Source organism: Jatropha curcas, chromosome 1 (assembly GCF_041381405.1).
Source record: "Jatropha curcas cultivar XTBG-Jc1 chromosome 1, XTBG_Jcur_1.0, whole genome shotgun sequence".
Lineage (NCBI taxonomy): Eukaryota > Viridiplantae > Streptophyta > Magnoliopsida > Malpighiales > Euphorbiaceae > Jatropha > Jatropha curcas.
The window spans coordinates 21178776-21198152 of NC_143151.1; the positions used below are offsets into that span (position 1 = coordinate 21178776).

At 25.9% G+C, this 19377-nt stretch overlaps 1 protein-coding gene across 2 annotated transcripts; it reads left to right on the forward strand.

The window, feature by feature from the left end:
- Positions 1-250: 250 nt before the first annotated feature.
- On the forward strand, positions 251-18220 carry LOC149499131 (cuscuta receptor 1-like). Of its 2 annotated transcripts, XM_089725736.1 has the most exons (7): positions 251-644; positions 3239-3394; positions 3490-3564; positions 7457-7531; positions 12357-12449; positions 12833-12973; positions 15924-18220. In XM_089725736.1, exons 1-7 carry the CDS (start codon positions 260-262, stop codon positions 18134-18136), a joined length of 3138 nt encoding a protein of 1045 aa, XP_089581862.1. In that variant the 5' UTR covers positions 251-259; the 3' UTR covers positions 18137-18220. The 2 variants fall into 2 exon arrangements, with proteins under 2 accessions (XP_089581862.1, XP_089581865.1); XM_089725739.1 differs by lacking the exon at positions 7457-7531.
- The last annotated feature ends 1157 nt before the right edge of the window (positions 18221-19377 follow it).

Sequence of the window (19377 nt, forward strand, 5' to 3'; positions counted from 1 at the left end):
AATAGGAAGTAATATGCAATAAGTGACGGGCCGTGTAGGAAGGGACATGATAGTCAAGCCAGCCATCCATTAGTCATTATTGGTTACAGTACACACATTAGAGAAATTAGCGTGTAGACTCCTTCATGCAAAATTTACTTCTTGGTCAATTGAGAAAATTATGAATTATACTCATTTTGGACCTCACAATACATAATATCTTCACTATAAATAAGCTTGAGAGGTTTTAACGAAAATAACATCATAAGAACATAAGGAAATGGAGTTGAAGTGGTTACTGATATGTTTGATCCTTTGGGTTCAAATCCAAGGAAATAATGGTTGCTTTGAAGAAGAGAGACTAGCTCTCTTACAATTCAAGGCATCCCTTGAATCTCATGAGTATGGTTCCAAGTTTCCAATTCTCCCTTCATGGATTGATGAACCAGAAAATAACTGTTGCGAATGGGAGAGAGTCTCTTGCAATTCTACTGCAGCTCATGTCATTCATCTCTCTCTCGACAATTTATGGAACTACGATGAAACGGAATTTGATTCTGATGAAAACATTTATGATCTAAACGTGTCCATTTTCCAGCATTTTAAGGAGCTCAGAAGCCTCAACTTATCCTACAATAATTTCGGTGCTTTTGTTGAGAAAGAAGGTATCCTACTCCTTTACCTTAATTCTCCATATCTATAAGTTATAGTTTTTTCTTTTTTCATACATGAAATTAAAGAGCTATTAATATCTGTAAGTTGTACCTTAATACTCCTTTACCACTCTCTAGTTTTTAATAGTACCTGCATGCAATTAAAATTGATAAAATTTTAATTTTTTTTTATTAAATTTCATTTGACATTTTAGAAAATTAAGAAAGCATTGAGTAATTTTTTTAATGAATTGAAGGAAATAATAAAATGGTACCACTCACTAGTTTTTGCGGATGACATTAAATTCAATTTTATGGTTATTTGACCTCAAAAATAAAACCATAATCATTAGATATAATATTCCTATATTATAAATTTACTTTCTTTTTTTCATCTGTCCTAAGTTATATATATCACTTTCTTTTATAAAAGCATATTCTTTTGTTAATTCTCTAATATACTTTTATTTAATATGTCTTGTTATCGGTAGTTTTACTATTGGATTCTTTAATGCCATTTAGTTGCCAACATCTTATAAAATTCCTATATATATATATATATATATATATATATATATATAAAAAGTTCTTCGGTCCTATAATTTTTTTCTAGATATGATTAATAAAATTTAGTTAATATAATTACACTAAACTTTTTACTTTTCCAAGTATACCCTTATATCAATATTCTATTAAAATTAAATGATGCATATTAAACTATAATTATTTACCCAATAATTTTTTTTTTGAGAAAAATCAAACTAGGATTTCATTAATTGAAACTGTATACGGATATGAGATACAGATCAATATATTTTTATATTTTTGTATAGGAAGCCTAATAATAAACCTTCACAAAGAATAAAAAAACACAATCTTGATTTTGAAGTATCTAATTAAGTTGACAGAGCATAATATTTGTACCATAGGCGATCACTTGCTCCATTTGGTGGCTATTCATGGCCACTGTTCGACTCCATTGTTTATATTCTTATTTATATTATTTTTCTATTCTTATTTATATTATTTATATATTTTTCTATATTTCTTATAGGAAATTTCTTATAGGAATATATTCTTATAGAATTCTTATATATATTATTTTTATATTAATTATTATTTTTAAATAGTATATATATATATATATATATATATATATATATATATATATATATATAATGATTTCCTGCTTAAATCTAAATTCTATTGGATGTGTATTTAAGGATTTTATACTAATTGGTAAATTTCTATTACAAGAATTTAGAATAAATAGATTTATACATAATTCACACATAAAATAGAATTTTACACGAACATTAATTTAGTATATAATTTAGTTCAACTTCCTAAATTAATATTGAACCAATATATTAGTTTCGTATACTATATATTATTTAATAACTTCTTATATTATAGACTATACATTCAAGTAATATTTATATTGTAATTATTTATGATGGGATATATTATAAAATAACTAATTGTATTATTATTTATGGTTATTACACGTTAAAAAACAAAATTTATAAAATTTATATTATTAAATTTTTTTTTATAAGTCCATTCATGATAAAATTTATGTACATTAGGTATGCATATGAAATTATTATAATAATCAATATATCTATTTATATAAAGTTTTGTAGAAAAGAATATGAATATGAAAAAAAAAAAGTAATTGATTGTAAGGTAAATAATATATTTTTAATTTTATTTTATTAGTATTACATTCAAATTCAAATTTTAGCTACTATGTTTAATGATATAATGGGATATTTAAAATATTAGAATTTTTGGAGCAATCAAAATTTCTTTTGTTTTTTCCTAATATTCATGAGAGGTTGTAACTTCAAAACATTCAACCATAAGAAGAAATATTTTAGCATATAACCTCACTTAATTTACTATTGCCAAAGAAGATTTTAGCATATAACTTCAAAACATTCAACCATAAGAAGAATTTTTTTTTTTTTTTTTCAAAAAAAGAACAAATGAAGGAATATTCTAGAGAAAAGAAGAATAAATTATTAGGCTTGAATTTTTTTTTTTTTTCCGTTTAGTCCAGTCAAATTGAAATAGAAATACAATATTATCAGTGTTGCCTGTAAAGATCAATTTATAGATGATTTTAAATTAATAAATAGAGTAAATTATGTATATATGAAGGGATAGAGGGAAACTTATTAGTGATATATTAAAACGAAGGGAACCTTATATATATTAGTATTCAATATTTTAATTTTATTTATATCAAGATCAAATTAAATGTAATGTATTTATTGAAAAATATTATTATTTACTCCTAAAAAAGGAAACAAGATAAATGAAAAAAGAAAATACAACTAACGGAGCCTCAATTACAATCTATGAATAAAAAAAGTTATATAATAAAATTGAATCATAGAGTTTGTACAAGGAACTATTAACAACATGTAAGGCATGTTTTATATAGAAGCTACTATTAACAATAATATTAAAGTTTTTGAATTGTTAGATTAGATATTCAATTCCAATAGCATAATTAAACAAGTAAAATTAAATATTTATATTTTTAAATTATTATTCATTGATTTTGTTGGCTAATAACTCAAAAATTACAATTGCAGGTTTGGAAATATTATCAAATTTGAAGAAATTAAAGGTTTTAGACCTTAGCAACAATAGATTCAACATAAGCATATTACCATGGGTAACTCATATGACATCGATTGAGATTTTGAATCTGAGTGTGAATGACATGGAAGGTTCCTTCCCTTTTAAAGGTATGCTTTCATTTTTAATTTCCATTATTTTTGTTCACAATAATTCTTTTCTCTTTTACTAAAATTTTAATTTATTTCTCCATTGCATGGTTTAGAGCTAACTAAATTGCAAAACTTGGAAGTATTTGATCTAAGTGGTAATTATTTCAATGGCACCCTACCAATGCAAGGTAAATATATGCTAATCCTTCTGCTTATTAGCTTATTATCATATGATTTGACTTTTGAAAGTAACAATCAACCGATCATTGAGTTTGCACAAGAGATTTGATATTAGTTATATTATTCAAGTGTTAAATTCTGGACTTTATTAAAAAAAATTTAAAGAGTTCACACAATTCTTTAATCTACCTCACAACTAATATTTTTGAAAATTTTCTATCATATATTTTAAATGCAATAAATATAAATTCAATTGAAAGTTGTAAAAATTATAATATATAATTGTGGTCCAAAATATGTTAGCTAGAAGTTAGCTAGAAGATTCAAATTAGTCAAGTGAGTTTCTGGATTAAGAGATAATACCTTTATACTATATATAAAAGTGGGAAAGAGGGAAGAGAGAGGATAATGGAATAGCATATAATAACCTTAGTAAGAGTTTAGAAATTCTAAAATATCATTAGTCATTGATTAATTGATAATAGTTTCAGTTTTTAATAATTGATAAATTAAAGTTTTTTTTAATACTTTTTTTATTAATTGATTAAAATAAATATACTATTATATTATTTTAATATATTATTCTAATTAAATTTTCAATTATTGATTATTTGCGATATTAATTGTTTAAAAAAATAGATTATTATTTTAATTTTAAAATAAACTTCAAAACGAAAAAAAATAAATAAAAACATCTATAAAAAATATGTTTCACACCTTCTTTATCTCTCTCTCTCTCTCTCTCTCTCTCTCTCTCTCTCTCTCTCTCTCTCTCTCTCTCTCTCTCTCTATATATATATATATATATATATATATATATAACTTTTAAAATTTTATTTATATGTATTTATCTATATCTAAGTTTTTCAATAAGGGCAACACTTTAATTTTTCTTTCTTTTTATTAAAATAAGTTTAAGAAAAATATTATTCACTTATAATATGAATATTACTTAAATAGAGATAAATTTTAATTTAAGGTTTTTATACAGAAAATCATGTCTTAACATTATATAAATATCTAGAAAATATAAAAGAAAAATTATAATCATACTTAATACTATATAAGAATAAATTAATGAGTATAAACAACAAGTAATATCGAATAAATAACAACATGCAATGTATGTCACAAAAAAAAAAAAAAAAACTTGTTCAAATAAATAAAAGACCTGAAGATAAATAAACAATGTTTGATAATGTGAATGCTTCAAGACTCCACTCTTTAGTATCATGTTGCCCGTATGAGATATCACATTGTTCGAGGAACCCTAAATGCTGTTGGAGTAAAGGATAGTCAATAAGAGCGTTCTAGTGCTGCTTAACATAATTGGAATATATATATATATATATATATATATATATATATATATATATATATATATATATATATATATATATTTGATTCTCCCGATAAAAATTATTTAATTTCTTTCTTAACTTTTTTTTTTGTTTTGTCTTATAGCAACGGATAAGTTTGTTTTAGGATTTTAATCATGTATATAATTGTAATTTTTATGCTTCGATAGTTTCCAGAAAATAATTTACTGGAAAACTTTTTTTTTGAAAAATACATTAATTTCTAATATTTGGCTATTACAGAGAGAATCACTTAAAAATAGTAATTTTCAACATTTGGTAAAAATATTAAGAAAAAAATTAATTTTTCACTATATAAATAATGCTTTCCTATTTATTATATTTTACATAAATTGAAATATAAATCTAATTAAGTACATGAAAACGAAAAAAAGAATCAAATAAAAGATTATTCATTGCAATAAAAAAATTATTGTTATAATTTCATTTTAAGTCCAAAATAAAAGTTATATATTGGCCTCAAGTGCTAATATATGTGTATATATGTGGACCCCGTTTTATATAACATAGCCTGGGGTGAATTGAGTTTTCTAAAAATTCAACTTTTAAAACTCAAGTCAGAATTCTAAAGCAGAAAAGTATAAAATTTTTATGAGAGTTAGTTATTGCAATTAGAACTTCCTCATAAGGCTATAAAAGATTTGAAAACTAATTATAATTCAGATTTAGATTTCTTCAAAATGTATTAGGATATGTTAGAACTGGAGAAGTCATAAATAAAAATCTAGAATTCTATTAATCTATAAAGATGGAGATTTTATACTTTCAGAATTAGAATAATATAAACAACTTTGCATTTCAAAAAACATAAAACAAATGTGAAAATAGAGCAAATGCAATCAAGCAAGATGTTAGAAATTAAAGGAAGATTAGCACAAGATTTGTAGTGGTTCGGCATAACCCACCTATATCCACTCCTCAATACTCATTTTGAAATTCTCCACTATATTGTCTCTTTTAAAGGGTAAGAGACAAACCAACTTTATAAAGGAAATAGATCATATACCTAGACCTAATTACCTTTAACCCACTAGATTTACAAAGTATCCAGTTGACCTCTACCCTTCTGTTTTATAGAAAATAGAAAATGCAAATTCAAGACATTAGAATCTCACTAATGGAGAAGGTTGCTTGATACCCCTTACAACATAGCTTTATCACAAAAGCTAAACACAAATGTTTTCAGCTGCCAACATTTCTCTAGAAGTTTCACTAATTTGGGATGAATATGCTTTAGTAATGACACCCCAAAATACTGAAATCCATAAGTTCCATTCTTACTTGGATTACTAGCATATATCAACCTAGCAACATTGATATTGTGATTATTGATTAGTCTAAAAAGCATTTTTAGCAGTAGAAATTTTACCAATAATTTAACATATATTAAACAAGGAAAATAAATCATAGCAATAAGCTTATAAGAAATGGGATGTAAATTGATATTAATACATAAATTTATTAGGTTTGATTGACGAACCATAAAGAAAAAGTCAAAGACAATAATTCTAAGGCTAAACAATACAAATGAGAATAGAAATATTTCTTCTGTTCCAATTTAATAGCAATAAATTAATATTTTACTAAATAAATGTCCTTCAACAAAGGAAAAAATGCATGAATAGATAGCCCTCCACATTTTTATTGACTCTAATGAATGTTTGTCATTATCATATGAATATTTGTGAAGAGTTATATATTTGTGGGAATCAATAAAAATTAGTAGTTCCTTTAACAACTCTTTAATAAATTATAAAAATTATAGTGATTAAAGCACTTGATTTTCAACTCTTCATATTATATAAAGAGAATAAAAAGACGAATCAAATTACATATGATGAGCTATTATTTTTTTTTAAATAAAAATCTAGAGTTTGATCTCAAATGCTGCATTGATTAATTTTTCCTAACTATATATTATAACTTTTAACTACTTACGATACAAATTAAGAATGTTGTAAAAATTTTCTTGAGAGATAATCATAATGTTTAATAGGTAAAACGTTTTAAAAATTAGTATAATTAAATGCAGCAAAAACCAACTAATAACATATACTTTAATCCAGTCAGATTGAAATAGAAATACAATATTATCAGTGTTGCCTGTAAAGATCAATTAATAAATAGATTAAATTATATATATATATATATATATATATATATATATATATATATATAGATGAAGGGATAGAGGGAACCTTATTAGTCATATATTAAAACGAAGGTCCCATTTTAGAGCTGCAAAAATAATATATAGAGATAAACATATCTATATCGGTATATAGGAATATACAGAGATAAACATTTTGGAAAGATTATCAAATTTGAAGAAATTAAAGGTTTTAGACCTTAGCTACAATAGATTCAATAGAAGCATATTTTGAATTTGAGATGGAATGACATGGAAGGTTTCTTCCCTTATCAAGGTATGCTTTCATTTTTAATTTCCATTAATTTTGTTCACAATAATTTTTTTATCTTTTACTAAAATTTTAATTTATTTCCACATTGCATGGTTTAGAGCTAACTAAATTGCAAAACTTGGAAGTATTGGATCTAAGTCACAATGATTTCCATGGCACCCTACGAGTGCAAGGTAAATATATGCTAATCCTTCTTCTTGCTATTAGCTTATTATCATATGATTTGACTTTTGAAAGTAACAATCAACCAATCATTGAGTTTGCACAAGAGATTTGATATTAGTTAGTTATATTATTCAAGTGTTAAATTATGGACTTTATTAAAAAAAATTTGAAAGAGTTCACACAATTCTTTAACCCACCTTGTAATTTGACTGTTATCACAACTAATATTTTTTAAAATTTTCTATCATATATTTTAAATGCAATAAATATTAGCAAAAATCATATAAATTCAATTGGAAGTTGTAAAAATTATAATATATATAATTGTGGGTCAAAATATGTTAGCTCCAAGATTCAAATTGTGAATTTTGTTCCTCAACTCAAAAATGAAGAGAAAAAGAAAGAGTTCGATGAAGAGAGATGAAAAGCGAGATCTGTTATCAAAGTGTCATAGCACCCAATCGAATTTTCATTGTCCGCAGTTGATTAAAACAAGCCTCCTTTAATTCTGTTTAGGTTTTACTTATCTAAGATTCTATAAAGGTGGGTGGGGCTTAGAACAACTTTTTGATTCTAAATTACAAAAGAGTAAACTTTATTGAGATTTCAAATTATTAGAAGAGAAAAGAATCTTAAAATTATCATTTTTATTTATCTAACCATCCCACTATATTTAAACTATAAAAAAAAATTAAAACTTTAAAATCCTCAAAAAAAAAAAATGTTAATCTACAAAAACACTATGAACTTCGCGGCTTGTTGCAAGATCACTCTAAGATGATCTTTGTTCCTCCGGCACTCCAATTTATAAACTTAGACATATTTTCACTCTAAATTTAAATTTGATCTAGGATTTAATTATAATATAATAATATAAAAGTAGGGCCCACAAAACTAGTTTGGGTTATCTTAACCCAAGCTCCTAAAATTAATGAATAAAATGCAGCATATGATTATCGGAAAATCAAAGCTCTAATTTCTTTTCCAGATTCAAATCTCTCTCGCTTTATACAATCACTCTTCCTCCATGGTGCTTTCTTTAAAAAGCAACCATAACCAAAACTAAAGCCCTTTCGTCTTTTCTATGTTGATCTTGTCCGTGAGGAGCTTAATGTCTTCCACTACGATATAAAAATAGTGTTTGGGTCAGGGTTTCAAAGCTCAACCATTCAACAATAGATTGAATCACAAATAAACGATGGTTTCTATAATTGATGGACATCTTTCTATCACAACCTATTATTAAAGATTTTATTTCGATTTTGGATTTATAAAGATTTCAGCTGATTTCTTTGAATGTGGTTTTCTCGGTTTAAATAAATATTTTGATTTTTATGAGAAGATTACTTAAATTATAGTTTTTCTATATTGAATGAAAGAGTGCAAGAGTTAAAGAAAAGAAGTGGGAACTTAGAAGGTGGTGATAGTAATATCATAAGATTTTTTTTTTTTTTTTTTAAGAAAGATCTCTCTGGAGCAATGTTTAAGAGCCTTTTTTTCTTGTTTAGGTATGTATTTGAAAGTAAAATACATAGAGTATGTTTTAATTAATTTTTTAAATATCGATCAAATAAATATTTATAGCACTAGATAAATTATAAACAATTTACAAAATTATTCATATACAATTTTTTTTTCAAATTTAGATCCACCCATTTATTATATATTTTTATCATTATAATAAGAGTTATTAATCGTAGCAGTTAAGTTTACCATTATAATATATCTCTTTATTTTTAGAAATATTTTAAATACAAATAATTAGTTGATGTGGTGTATTGGTAATTTGAACTTATTTTCGTGTTAATTGGTGAAGCGAGTTTCTAGATTAAGAGATAATCTATCTATTTATACTGTATATAAAATTGGAAATGAGGGGAAGAAGGGGAAGGGAGAATAATGGGATCGCCTATCTATTTTACTATATATAAAGGTGAGAATGAGGAGAGAGAGAAGATAATGTGATCGCCTTTAATAACCTTATTGAGAGTTTAGAAATTCTAAAATATTCTTAGTCATTGGTTAATTGATAATAGTTTTAGTTTTTAATAATTGATAAATTAGAGTTTTTTTAATACTTTTTTTATTTATTCATTAAAATAAATATATTATTATATTATTTGAATATATTATTCTAATTGAATTTTCAATTATTGATTATTTATGATATTAATTGTTTAAAAAAACAAATTATTATTTTAATTTTAAAATAAACTTCAAAAAGCAAAATAAATAAATAAATAAAAATATCTATAAAAAATATGTTTCACATGTTATATATATATATATATATATATATATATATATATATATATATATATATATATATATATATCACTCTTAAAATTTTAAATTTTTTTATTTATATCTATTTATCTATATCTAAGTTTTTCAATTTTTATATTTATGGAGGCAACACTTTAATTTTTTCTTTTTTTTTTGTGAATATTGGTTGTCAAAATATCATATAATATTACATCATTTTCAATTCCTACAAAACAAGTTGGACGATTTTCTTCTATAAACAGAAAAACTGCACATACTATAGGATTTTAAGATATCTATATATCTTTATATCTCAATATAAATTAATCAAAACAAAATACTCTAAAAGATAAAAATCAAAACTAGATGTAATGTGGTTCTCAAAGCTTTCAATTCATCGAAATTTGCGGATCCCAATACCATTAATCTAAACGGGTATCAAATCCAAAGTCAAAACGATTATTTTTTTACTGAATGAAATTTGTTGACATGGAAGTTCACGTATATTTGAGTTCTTTCTTATTATTATTTATTTTAAAGTTTAATTTGTTTCTTTTATTTGATTTTCATGAACTCAAATCAACATCTAATAACATATGATCATATTATTTAGTTTTTTTTTTAAAGAAATCGATGCTAATTAAAGTCTAACCTTATCATTTTCAAAAAATTTGAAGTCTAATCTTATAATTAATAATAATTTTTCAGTTATCATCTATAATTATTTTATTAAATATACTTGGCTTTCAATGTTATCCTATCATATTTAAATAAGTTTAAGAAAAATATTATTCTCTTGTAATATGAATATTACTTAAATAGAGATAAATTTTAATTTAAGCTTGTTATATAGAAAATCATGTTTTAATATTATATAAATATCTAGAGAATATAAGACAAAAATTATAATCATACTTAATACTATATAAGAATAAATTAATGAGTATAAACAACAAGTAATACCGAATAAATAACAACATGTAACGCATGTCACAAAAAAACTCTAGTTTAAATAAATGAAAGAACAGAAGATAAATAAACAATGTTTGATAATATTATCCACTTTTAGTACCATGTCGCCCGTATAAGATATTACATTGTTCGAGGAACCCTAGATGTTGTCGGAGTAAAGGATCGTCAACAAAGGCGTTGTAGTGCTGCTTAACATAATTGGAATATATATATTTGATTCTCTCGATAAAAATTATTTAATTTCTTTCTTAATTTAAATTATACGAATTAATTTTTAGCATCGACTTTGATATTTAAAGTTCAAGCATTACTTTTTTTTTTTTTTTTTTTTTTTTGTCTTATAGCAACAGATAAGTTTGTTTTAGGTTTTTTATCTTATATATAATTGTATTTGTTATGTTTAGTTAGTTTCCAGAAAATAATTTACTAGAAAATAATTTATTGGAAAATTTTTTTTTAGAAAAATACATTAATTTCTAATATTTGGCTATTACATAGAAAATCACTTTAAAATAGTAATTTTTCAGTAATAGAAAATCACTTTAAAATAGTAATTTTTCAGCATTTGGTAAAATATTAAGGAAAAATTAATTTTTCACCATATAAATAATGCATTCCTATTTATTATATTTTACATTAATTGAAATATAAATCTAATTAAGTACATGAAAACGAAAAAAAGAATCAAATAAAAGATTAATCATTGCAATAAAAAAAATTATTGTAATAATTTCATTTTAAGTCCAAAATAAAAGTTATATATTGGCCTCGAGTGCTAATATATGTGTGTGTATATATGTGGATCCCGTTTTATATGACATAGTTTAAGAGGGGGCAAATTGGATTTTCTAAAAATTTAACTTTTAAAACTCAAGTCAGAATTCCAAAGCAGCAGAAGTATAAAATTTTTATGAAAGTCAGTTATTGCAATTAAAACTTCCTCATAAGGCTATAAAAGATTAGAACATTAACTATAACTCAAATTCAAATTTCTTCAAAATGCATTAGGATATGTTAGAGCTGGAGAAATCATAAACAAAAATCTAGAATTCTATTAATCCATAATTTCTAAAAATTTTAAACATAATTTTTTTTTTCCCACCAAAATCATTGCTAGGCCTATTACAACCCATATAATTTTAAACATAGTTTTCTGAATAGCCCTTCTCTTTCCTATTCTCTAGTTCATACTTATGATGTATAAGCATGCCCACTTGTATATTATTGCACAACCGTTTTGAGCTTCCTCTGCCTTGTTCATTAAGGAGTACAAGGATCAATGACAACCCATATGTTATAAAAATATATTACCCACTTTTCAAAAAAATTCTTCCCAATTTTTTAATATAACAAAAATTCTATTTTCAACAAAAATGTCAAATTAATTTAAAAGAATAATTAAATAAAAGCTTTTGTTAAATAATATTGGAGTTCCCTCATTGAGAAATTAGAAATTCAAATCTAATTATTTAGCATGCCTTCGTTTTCATTTTTTCTTGTTGTTGTTTAGTATAATCTTTTTAAAATGTAACAACAATAGTAATAATTTTTCTCTTTTTCTAAAATTTTAATTTATTTTCCCCTTGCATGTTTCAGAGCTGGCTAGCTTGCAAAACTTGAAAAAATTGGATCTCCGTGGAAATAGCTTCAATCTAATAAATTACTTGAATGGCACCTTAACAATGCAAGGTAAATATTAGATTCCATATATGATTGCAGATTGTTATTAGCTTATTATCATATTATTTGGCTTTTGAAAGCAATGTTCAATTGACAATTGAGTTTTCAATCACTTTGCATGCAAGAGACGGGATCATATAAGGAGGAAAAAATAAATATTTTGTTTAACATTGGGACTTAATAGGTCTTTCAAAATATTCACATAACTCTCTAAGCCACTTTGGTATCTGAGTATCATCATAAGTAAATTGTAAAAATTATAGTGAATAAAGTTTTTGAGAGATAATAATGTGTATTATGAAAAATGATCTACGTTAGTATCATAAGATTAGAATTCCATTTCAGTACTTAATACCTTAGATATTTTAATTATTTTTACTTTATTTTTTCAGATTTTATAGCTTTTAAAAGTTTGGAGATGTTAGATTTGGGTTGGAATCTTATCAATGGTACTCTACCTCCATATATGTGGGCACCTCCTTCTCTCAAAGCATTATCTTTACGAGGCAACAGGCTTAATGGCTCCTTGTCAAGTAAGTATATTAAAATTTAAAAATTTCTTAGTTTATGGCTAATCTTTTAATATATTTCATTTTCCCATCTAAATGTTAGTATAAAGTAATGGTCCCATTCCCATCATTACGTTTTTGGTTTCTCATTTGAACCATAGTATAGAGCCATTTGAACCATTTGAGCCATTTTATTCATGCTTTTATTTTGGATTTTATTTACCTTTATTTCGATTTCCAAGTGGAGTTGAAATTTTCTTATGTTCCGTTACTATTTTGTCTATTTCTGTTTGCTCTTAGAAATTAAAGGATATTGTTGAGAACAATTTTTACAAAATATTTATTTTAATTAGTTTCATTTATGAATGGGCTCATATACAGGTTCTAGACAAGTCTAATTTATATACGACATTATGCTAATTAAAAGACTCTTCTTGATGGATAAAATAAGTGAAAAATTCTTGTTATTATGCTAACTAGTTTTATTAAACATGCATTGCATGTTGCTTGTACTCGTTGAACATACTCATAATTTAATTCCATTCAAATGTTATCTATCTAATTAGAAATATTACTCTTTCTTTCACAAAATATTAGAATTTATAGTTGAATTAAAATTTTTGTCCTTTTTTATATATAACCTTCTAGTTGAGTTTAAGAATCCTTAATTGATTTAAAATATTTATTCTTTATTCTTTATTTTTTTTTTATTATACATAAGTATTCCTAATTGAACTAAAATATTTATTTTGTTGAAATGTTAGTCTTTCTAAATAACCATCACTTAGCAAATTTTTTTTTTTTTTTTTGAAAGGAAAATGGTATTCATTAACAAATATCATCAAACAAAACAGTCTCAATGAAACAAGGAGAGACATAACCCTACTCCTTTAGATTAGACCAAAAATATGCTTAGTAGCTAATTAATTATTTGAAATTTTAAAAAAGAATATACAATAAAAGAAGAATTCTTGAAATATTTTTATTCAATGTTTTTATATAAATTTTAATTATAAAAAACGAGATTTTTGTTTATGTCTTTATTTATATATTGTCTCATTACTTTAATAATTCTTTACTACTCACATATGTTTAAGATTTAATATCATTAACATAATTAGTATAAAATAAATAAACAAAAACATCAATTAAACTATTAAATATTTTAATAATATTTTTTTGTTAACGTTTTAACGAACATCAAAATTAAATTGATTTGTTCCATGTATCAAAAAAAAAAAAAAATATTTCCACAATACTTATAGATTTAAATTTGATATTTAAGAGAGTATTGATTAGGATTTAAGTAATAGAATGTATTAGAGCTTGAGTTAGAGATAAATTCATAAAAAATACAAATAATTTTTATTCATCAATTAAACTACTAAACATTTTAATAATATTTTTTGGTTAATGTTTTTAATAAAAATAATTGATATTTGTGATTTATGAATTATATTTTATTTTTATAAAGTTTTTTTTGAGAATAAAAATAACTGAAATATTTTAAATAAAGTTTTAATTATAATAATATTTAATATTTAGTTTTTTTTTTGACAGAATATTTAATAGTTAGTTATTTATATGTTCAAAAAAATCAAATTATTTGAGATTTAAAAAATTTAAATATGTGGCCAATCAAAATACAAACAACTAAAACCAAAATTCTACAAAAAACAAAAAGAAAAATACAATAATTGAATATTGCAGTTGAGGGAGACCAAAATAAGATAGAAAAGTCCATAAATAACATGCCATGATCAAGTGCAAAACCATAATTTATAAACAAATGGTTGTAAAAATACCTGAAATAGCGACTACCAGATTGCTAAAAAAAGTATCGATATATATATATATATAGAGGTAGACATATTTATATACATATAAATAAATAAAAATTTTTAAAATTTTTAAAATTGTAATTATCTAAATGTAATTATATTAAAAATAATAGTTAGATATGATAAAAGAAGTTTAAAAACTTCGAATTCGTAATAATTTATACATACCTGTTAAACTTTGAAATACATTCAACATGCAATCAAACTGTAGAAAAATAAAATAAAATTCTAAAAATGCCTAAAAAAAGAAAAATAGAAAGCTGAATGGAGAGAATGTCTTGAAACTTTTTTTTTTTTGTTTCAGCTTTCATATATATACTAATCGAAATTCCGCACTTCGCTCGCGGCAAGTAATTGATATTATTTAAATAATTGTTATGTTTCTTTTCAAAAAAAATGTTTTGCTTAAGCTATATTATTATTATTATTATTTAAAAAAAAATTATTTACAATTTTATGCTAAATCAATAACAAAAATACTTGCAGATTCAGATCAAACATTAAATTCATATTAGTTGAATAATAAAATTATCCAATGAAAACCAGGTTAGATGACAATGATACAACAAGATAGCTGATAATGAAGAAATGAACGTAATAAGTTTAATGAGAAATTCATTAGTCAACTAATAAAGATAGATTTCTTTATTTAACATATGGATATTAGATAATTATATTACATTAAACGAACTAATGTTTGTCTTCAATTTCAGTCCTTAAAATAATTATTATAATATAATGATGACCAATATTTCAACTTAATATTAAGATTAAAAAAAATTCCAATATTAAAATAAAAATAAATATTTCTTAATTAGAAAATTTAATAGAAGATTACATATAAAAACATGCAAGCCACGTTTAAAAATACTAATAAACTCTTACCTTTGTTTGGATAGAGGTTATTTGGAGGGTTTGGAAGTAAAGTAAGGTAAACTTAATTTTTAACCAGACTTGAATTATTGGTGATTGCTTAAATTTATGTGAAATCTAAAACAACTCAAATCTATTCCCTCGTTTAAGTGAAAAGCATCGATTGGATAGAATTATTTATTTTTATTTATTTATTTATTCAACATTTGGGAGACTTAATTTAATCACAGCAGAGATGGTTAATCCTATTGCTTTCACAGGTTTGTGCGGCTTGAAGGGACTTGAAGAATTAAACTTAGCCTCTAATATGTTTGGAGGCAATTTCCCTCTTTGTCTACACAATTTGACATCAGTTAGATACTTGGTTCTATCCAACAACAATTTCACAGGGCATGTTCCTTCATCTTGGATATCTTGTCTCAAATCCCTCAAGCAAATTGATCTTGGACGAAATCTTTTTGATGGATCATTCTCTTTCAACTTATTTGCTAACCATTCTCACCTTAAGGTGGTTGACTTCAGTGACATCAAAATTGAGGTTGAGACAGAATATCCTGGTTGGGTTCCATCGTTTCAGTTAAAGGTTCTTATCCTTCAAAATTGCTATCTCTCTCGTATTCCTGAGTTTCTCTATCATCAGTTCAGATTAGAAATGGTGGACTTATCTGACAATAAAATAAATGAAAGGTTTCCTGTTTGGTTGCTTGACAACAATACAGAACTAGCCTACCTGAGCTTAAAGAACAATAGTTTCATTGGTCCATTTCATCTACCATCATTCTCTAGTTTCAATATTTTAAATTTGGATGTCTCAGTCAATCTCTTCCAAGGACAGCTTCAAGAAGTTGGCGAAAGCCTGTTTCCTAACATTGAGATTCTCAATTTATCTAAAAATCATTTTCAAGGCGATTTTCTTTTCTCGCCCGGCGATAACTGTAAATTGAGAAGCTTGGATTTGTCTTTTAACAGCTTCTCAGGTGAAGCACCGGAGAAAATGATTTCGAGTTGCACTTCTTTGGAAATTATAAAGCTATCTCATAATAACTTCCATGGCGAAATATTCACTGCCCGATTTAACCTTACTTCCTTACAGTCTTTGCATTTGAATGACAATAGTTTTATGGGAACTCTATCAAGCATTTCAGTCACCCAGTTCTCTATGCTATCAGTATTAGATCTGAGTAACAATAGATTTCATGGTGAGATTCCACGCTGGATGAACAACATCATAAGTTGGGATCATGTAAACCTTTCTCATAATTCTTTCAGAGGTGAAGTATCATGTAAATTTTTTTCAGCTATTTATGTAGACCTCTCCTATAACAACTTTTCTGGATCATTGCCTTCTTGTTTCAAGATTCCTTCAGAATTTGAAAAAACAAGGTACATAAATTTGCAAGGTAACAGGTTGACTGGATCAATACCAGATGATTTTCTCCACCAATCAGGACGGTTGGTATTAAACTTGAAAGATAACAGCCTCTCAGGCAGCATTCCTAATAAATTCGGTACATTTCCAAAATTACGGGCTCTTCTATTGGGAGGAAATTATTTAAATGGTTGCATTCCGAATTGGCTGTGTGAACTAAATGAGCTCAACCTCTTAGATCTTTCAAGAAACTCTTTTTCTGGCTCCATACCCAACTGTTTATATAATCTCTCCTTCGGAAGGACGAAAGTTGATGGTGATCTGTTTGAAACACAATTAACGTTTACTCACTCATTACGTAACTTTCACTTTAGTGGTGTCCTGGGCTATGGTTGGTCTTACGAAGAGGTAGAAAACTATATGATAGTCGACCCAAAAATTGAGTTTGTTACAAAACGTATGCCTTACAATTATAAGGGTCATATTCTCAACCTCATGTCTGGATTAGATTTGTCGCAAAATAAACTAACAGGTGAGATTCCAGTTGAGCTAGGGAAGCTGTTTCAGATTCATTCCTTGAACTTATCCTATAATGAATTGATAGGATCGATTCCGGAAACATTCTCGAATCTTACAGCATTAGAGAGTTTAGACTTGTCTTATAATCATTTAAGTAGAGAAATTCCTTATGGCTTAGCTGCTCTAGACTCCCTAGGGGTATTCTCTGTGGCTCACAACAATTTATCAGGTAGAATTCCAGACGAACGACATTTTAATACTTTCGACAATAGAAGCTTTGAGGGAAATCCATTTCTCTGCGGATCTCAGGTGGAGAAAAAATGCAATCACGAGTCACTAAATTCATCACCAATGCCATATGCAGAACCAGAAGATGGAAAATGGTATGAGATTGACCATTTGGTCTTTTTCGTAAGTTTCTCAGTATCTTTTGCAATTTTCTTTGTGGGGGTCATCACTATTCTTCATGTCAATCCTTATTGGCAAGGAAGGCTTTTTCATCATACTGAGCAGTTTGTGTTGTCATATTATTACTTTGTGTATGATACTTTTTCCAAGTTGTTATTTGGTCGTCTATTCCATTAACAAGTAATGGGTATAACTTATTTTAGATATGTCATGGTTTAAGTTTACTTATGAATAAAAGACAGTGAGTTCGATTTGGATATATATTTATTGAGTTTATGACAAACATTTAAACCAAAACTTCTCCAGGAATGTTTGTTACACAAAGTCCGTAAGAAATTTGGATTTTCCATGTATTTGCAAATAAAAGCAGCTTCTCAATTTTACAAGTCATCTGAAAAATTCTCATTACCACATGAGAAGCCTAAATTTTTGGCTCCTATAAGCCTGAATTACATATTCTGTTGTAGTTTGTTAATACAAGAATGAAGCAGATTCAAATTTATTACTACAAATGCTATTATTGGTAAAAGCATTGAATTATTTGACCTCTTCTGTTTAGTGTTTTTCAATGTTAAATAGACTGAGAGGGATATTTGATGAGAGAGGGATGGAAAATATCTTTTAAACACATTTCATATTTTTTATTAATTTAATTTTTTAATTTTTAATTTATACAAATAAAATATAAATTCAAACATAACAAATAAATTGTCAAAATTTTTATTATAAAATATGCTTTAATTCTAAGCTCGAAACCTCCTCTTCTCGATCGCAGACTGCGATTTACCCCTCCCTTTTTCCGATCAGATTTCCGGCCACCAAACCGACGAAACTAGGTGGCGATCGACTTCCTGGACACTGGCGATCTCAGTTCCGGCCTCCCTTTCGCCGATTGGAGCTTGACTAGGACGAATAGATGCTCTCTCTCCTGTGGTGACGCTAGCCTCGTCCGACCCGCTTTTACGACTTCCGGCGAGTCCCAATCGGCAAGACTGCTATTGGTATGCTCCTCTTTTGCCGCTGACTATTTCCTTCTCACCAAACAGACCTCCAATAGCGGTGAATTCGTTCCCGGGCCTTGTACACACCGCCCGTCACACTATGGGAGCTGGCCATGCCCGAAGGCGCAAATCGAAGCTGTGAGGATTAGATAGCTTCCCTTCTTCGATTTTCCGGCGAGCCAACCTCTTTCCGGTAGTTTCTTTCACTTAGGTAAATCGAAAGCTAGTCATTTCTGCTTCTACTCAGTATTCTTTAGATTAGTTTAGCTTTAGGCTTAGAAATTGAAGGACTTTGAAATGTTAGGTTTTGAAGTTGTGAAATTTGAGGATTTGTCACAATATGGTATTTTCTTTAGAGTTTGATCACAAAATTGAACTCCTTATAAATCTTGCTTTGGTTTGATGTATGATGGTGAG

Excerpts from the sequence above, each read along its gene's own strand:
- LOC149499131 (XM_089725736.1), top strand. The coding sequence starts at position 260 with ATGGAGTTGAAGTGGTTACTGATATGTTTGATCCTTTGGGTTCAAATC. Across the intron at positions 3,395-3,489 it reads AGGTTCCTTCCCTTTTAAAG|AGCTAACTAAATTGCAAAAC; the intron begins GTATGCTTTCAT and ends TGCATGGTTTAG. Across the intron at positions 3,565-7,456 it reads TGGCACCCTACCAATGCAAG|AGCTAACTAAATTGCAAAAC; the intron begins GTAAATATATGC and ends TGCATGGTTTAG.